Source organism: Pygoscelis adeliae, unplaced genomic scaffold, assembly GCF_000699105.1.
Source record: "Pygoscelis adeliae isolate BGI_AS28 unplaced genomic scaffold, ASM69910v1 Scaffold286, whole genome shotgun sequence".
NCBI lineage: Eukaryota > Metazoa > Chordata > Aves > Sphenisciformes > Spheniscidae > Pygoscelis > Pygoscelis adeliae.
In genome coordinates this window covers 312645-317364 of record NW_008825076.1, presented here as the reverse complement: position 1 = coordinate 317364, position 4720 = coordinate 312645, and the positions used below count along the sequence as shown (strand labels likewise).

Below are 4720 nucleotides of genomic sequence, written 5' to 3'. Positions count from 1 at the left end.
GCGAAACGTGCCCGGCACGTTGTCCCGGGGAGGCGGCAGCACGCGGAGCTCCTGCAGGCACCTTTGGGGCAGGCAGCCGCAGAAGTTGGCGGGGGTGTAGGAGGGCAGAGGGGGGAGCCGCGTCAGTCCTCTGGGCAGGGTTGTAGCCAGCAAGCCAGGCTGAAGAGCTGGGCGAGAACTGTCGGCTTCTTTGTCAGCTCGAAACTCTGGATGTTTGGCTGTACGAGACCTGCTTCAGGGAGCCAAGACAGCCACCAGACACTGAACCTCGCTCTGCCTGCACGGGAACCTGCAGAGAGATGGGTGTCAATTAGCTTGGAGGGGAGTGAGTGAATCACATTGAACCCCTACGTAGACACACTTACCCATACTAGAGCCCAGCCTTGGTTTGCCCTCTTCAATTCTGCACGAGAATGAAACTAAATTGAATGCGGATTGCCTTAATTCTAGGTGAAATTAGCCACATGGGAGTTTAGCATTGTTTAATTAATCCACTTTTATTAATCCATGCACCCTGAGCATCCCGTGGGGGTAGACAGGTGTGGGATCCTGTGCTCATGTCGTTGCTCGTGCTGGGATTTCAATCAGCAGAAGTGTCTTGGAGGCAGGAACCCTGGGGCCGAATCCTGCCCTTCCACAGCCAGCAGCCACCTCCTCATCTGTAGGACGGGGCTCAGCCTTACCAAGGGGCTTGGGATGGGTGAAATACATCTGGTAGCTGAAGGCATCATCCCTCAGGACAAGGGCTGGTGGGATCAACTGCGTTGCGTTACCAGGGGACTAGAGGTGGCGGAGGGGCAGGTACCCCGCAGGCCCTGCCCCAGGGGCCTCCGTGTGCCCCCACGAGATGCGCTGTGGGGTTTGTGCAGCTGGCAACGCACGTGGCCAGCAAACAGCGATGGGTTCAGGGCACGGTTAGTGTCAGGCCCCAGCAGGAGGGTAGGATGAATGGCTTCAGTGAAAATCTCCATCATCTCGTGACAGGTTATAGCCTCATTTACATTATTTTTCTGTTGACTGTGACAAACAATTGCTACGCTTATCACACACCACATGTGATAAATAATTTTAGCCCAGGTGTCATATTTCTAAAACGCTGGCACGTTAGATCTCTTTATATGGGGCTGTGCTCCGAATCTGAGTTTTAACATTAATGTAGCGGTGTTTACTCTTTCTAATTCCCTTTGTCATTTTGAAAGCATCAGTCAAATACTCTTTCAGCAGTCTCTCAGGATACAACAACTGTTTTTCCACTTACTGCTTTTCTGGATCATTATATTTACCTCCTCACTGCTGTCATTGTATTATCTTGTAGCCTAGGACCTGATAATTGCACTCAGTCATTAAGCTTGGATCTGACTGGGGGTTTTTTGCCACTGCAGTCTCATGTCTGCTCTGTATTCTGTGAAATGTGGCATGCAGGCATTAAGTTTATCATTTTTGATTGCGTGGGTTTATGAACAGACAGAGCAATTAGAAACCGGTCCCTTCCTGCCTGCTTGCAGTTTGGAGCACAGCACGGTCGAGGGTAACGCTGTCCTCAGCCTCCCAGCCCTCTCCCATTGCAGGAGTTTCCTGGACTGGGAGGTGTGCTCGGGAGCCTGGGACAACGTGATTATCATCCTCTGGTCTTCCCATCGCTGTGTGCTAACAGCTTCCCTAAGAGTCCTGGAAACCCACTGGCAGCAGAGACAGAGGTGAAGCCAAGTCACAGCTTTGAACAAGACTGAGAAATAAAAAAGGGGGGGTTTCCCCCATATCTTCATGCAAAAGTTACCTGGCAAAAGTGAAACTATAAATAGCTGTTTGCAAAAGGCCACGCAGCAGCACGGGAAGGAGCCGGCGCTGTTCTGCAGGCACCTTCAGAAAGGAAGTTTCCAGCCCTGGTAGTTTCTCATAGAAACTCCACGGTCGGCTTGGATGCCTTTGGATGCCGTTACTCCCCACACCGCGTGACTCCCTTGCGCTGAGTTGGTTACTCATCCGCTTAGGTCAGGGGCCACCGATTTCTGTTAAGCTTCTATAATTAAGTGAGGTGGGTGCAGAATCACCGAAGTCCGGAAGCTTGCAGTGAATACCTCATTACGACTCACGGTGTAATTGTGTGTGTCCTTGAGTCACAGCTCTGAAACTTGGAGCAAGGTGGGGAAATTAAATCTCAGAAGGTGTTCAAAAAGAACCTTGTCCTCCTTCAGCTCCTTGTCCCTGGGACAAGGGCTGATGGGGACATGGTGGCATAAATACTTCCCTGCATTTAAAACAGAACAACCCCTCCTCCCCAACGATCCAGCAGTGCTTTAGGTCTGAGTCTTAGTGACAGTGGAGTAAATCTGAAGTTGCTCTGCAGAAGTCCTCCCAGACTTAGCTGCTCCTGTGAGGACTGACCCTATAGCAGGGGGGCCCTATAGCTCCTATCCAACAGGCCATGCAGCAAATGATCATACAGCCGAGAGTCAAAGATGCACGTGACACTGGAGGGCTCAGGGGACAGGAGGGGCAGGAGCGGGTGCCAGGGGGAGGTGACGATTGCCCTGCAAGGGCAGTTGTGGACGGGACTGGCTGGGCGCGTACCTTCCCGCAGGGTGACCTGGCGCTGTTGGTCTCAGCATCCTGCGGAGCCTCCGTCCTCCCTCGCTGTGGGGATCCCGGCCACCCTGCAGACCCAGCGCTGGCACGGCATCATTGCCTCTGAATTGCTTGTGAGCTGCAGAAGGCTTGCAGACCCCAATCCAGCTCTAGGGCTCCTCTTGGCCTCCGTGACCTCATACAAGCTCAGGGGCTGTCAGGAGGGTACCTTCTCTCTTTAGAGGCCAAATGAGGTTCTGCCCATATGATACTGCAATGTGCCATCATCCCAAAGGATGTGGCACCCTGTGGCCCCGTTAGCATTGCCTGCAGATCTGTTACTGATTCATTTTCCATTTTCCCCCCGCTCTCCTACTGCTCCTCTTGGCCCCTTGGCCTTGCTGGAAACCCCAGTGAGGGCTTGACGCCTGCGTTTCCTCTTTCCTTCGCAGGCTATGGGCACGCCGCCCCAGGCACGGACGCCGGCAAAGTTTTCTGCATGTTCTATGCCATCCTGGGCATCCCCCTGACGCTGGTCATGTTCCAGAGCCTGGGGGAGCGCATGAACACTGTCGTGCGGCTGCTGCTCAAGAAGATCAAGAAGTGTTTGGGCATGAGGACAACCAATGTCTCCATGGAGAACATGGTCCTAGTCGGCTTTCTGTCCTGCATGGGGACCCTGTGCATTGGCGCAGCAGCCTTCTCTTATTTCGAGGGCTGGACTTTCTTTCATGCCTATTACTACTGCTTCATAACCTTGACCACTATTGGCTTTGGAGACTTTGTGGCTCTGCAGAAGAACGAGGCTTTGCAAAAGAAGCCCCCATACGTGGCTTTCAGCTTCATGTACATCCTGGTGGGCCTGACTGTCATCGGTGCCTTCCTCAACCTGGTGGTGCTGCGCTTCCTGACGATGAACTCGGAGGACGAGCGGCGGGACGCTGAAGAGCGAGCCTCGCTGAGGAGAGCCCAGAACAACATCCACCTCAAGCCGAAAGAGGACAGCCGGAGCAACAATGCCATTTTTCTCCCCGTGGAGGACAGGATGAGCCAGATAAACCTCATCCCACTGATCCAGGAGGATGTGGAGAGGCAGCGGCGCCAGTCGGCCAACTCAGCGGCCGCAGTCCCCTCCTTCTGCACATGCCTGTGCTACAGACCTCAGCTATGCAGCAGCCCGGTGCCATCCCACCCCGAGACCCTGAGCTGCCACACCAACCCCGTGTATTACAACTCCATTTCCTACAAAATCGATGAGGTCTCCCTGAGCACGCGGGGTCAGACCGGCTCTTCCCCAGGGAGCACTTTATCATCCAACAGCGCTCGCTGCCGGCAACACCCCCGGCTGCGGAGGAAATCCATCTAGGAGCGTGTGCTGAGCAGTACTCAGTGCTCGAGTCTTACTATGATGATAAATTAAGAACAGAGATGTCAGGTCCTTCTTACTGCTCTCATTTCTTCTGTTCCTCTCCCTTTTCAGCTGGCAGCCAGCCCCACGCAGGGTCCAGCGGGAGCCTTTAAACCCTGTTGAGAAATAATCATTCCTTTTTGCAGGCACTGAATGACATTGTCAGTTTTTCTTTGCTTTTTCCTCCCAAGTAGGTTCAAGCACTTGGGTCTGGCAAGAGACCCCCCGATACGAAGTCCAGCAAGCTGTAGGTTTGCTTTCCCGCCTCCCTGCTCCCCAAACGGAGGCGTTGCTGCCCTCCCACCCTGCCTAACCTTGGCTGTGGCCACTGCCAGCACATGCCTCTTGCTACATGGGCTGGATTGCACTTGCTGAGAGCGTATCGGAAGCAAAGCCCGTGTTAGTGAGCCCTGCAGGGTTGGGGATCTTCAAGTTGTCCCCTGACACCAGGTGCAGGTAAGTTGGTGCCACGCAGCAGGTTTGCAGCTGGTGGGTGGGCAGGGAGAGGTGGGCAGGAGGGGGACGGGCTGCAGTCCTGCTGCTCAGCACAAGGGGACAGCTTCGTGGCACTGCATCTCCCATGACCAGCCCTCCAGGTCTAAGCTCAGGCTTGTGGCTGGCTCAGTACTTTCGGAAGCTGGAGGTCCATACCCTCACCCACTTACCCACCAGCACACCTTACTTCACTGCTGGTAGGTCCTCCAGGCTGGTGGGATGCTGTGTCCCATTCGCAGGGGAAGCTGAACT

At 54.4% G+C, this 4720-nt stretch overlaps 1 protein-coding gene across 1 annotated transcript; it reads left to right on the top strand.

Annotated features, from left to right (window-relative positions):
- The first annotated feature begins 2459 nt into the window (after positions 1-2459).
- LOC103919334 (potassium channel subfamily K member 9-like) lies at positions 2460-3931 on the top strand. The gene is made up of 2 exons (XM_009326831.1): positions 2460-2790; positions 3018-3931. The coding sequence occupies exons 1-2, from the start codon at positions 2460-2462 to the stop codon at positions 3929-3931; spliced, it is 1245 nt and encodes a 414-aa protein (XP_009325106.1).
- Positions 3932-4720: the final 789 nt, after the last annotated feature.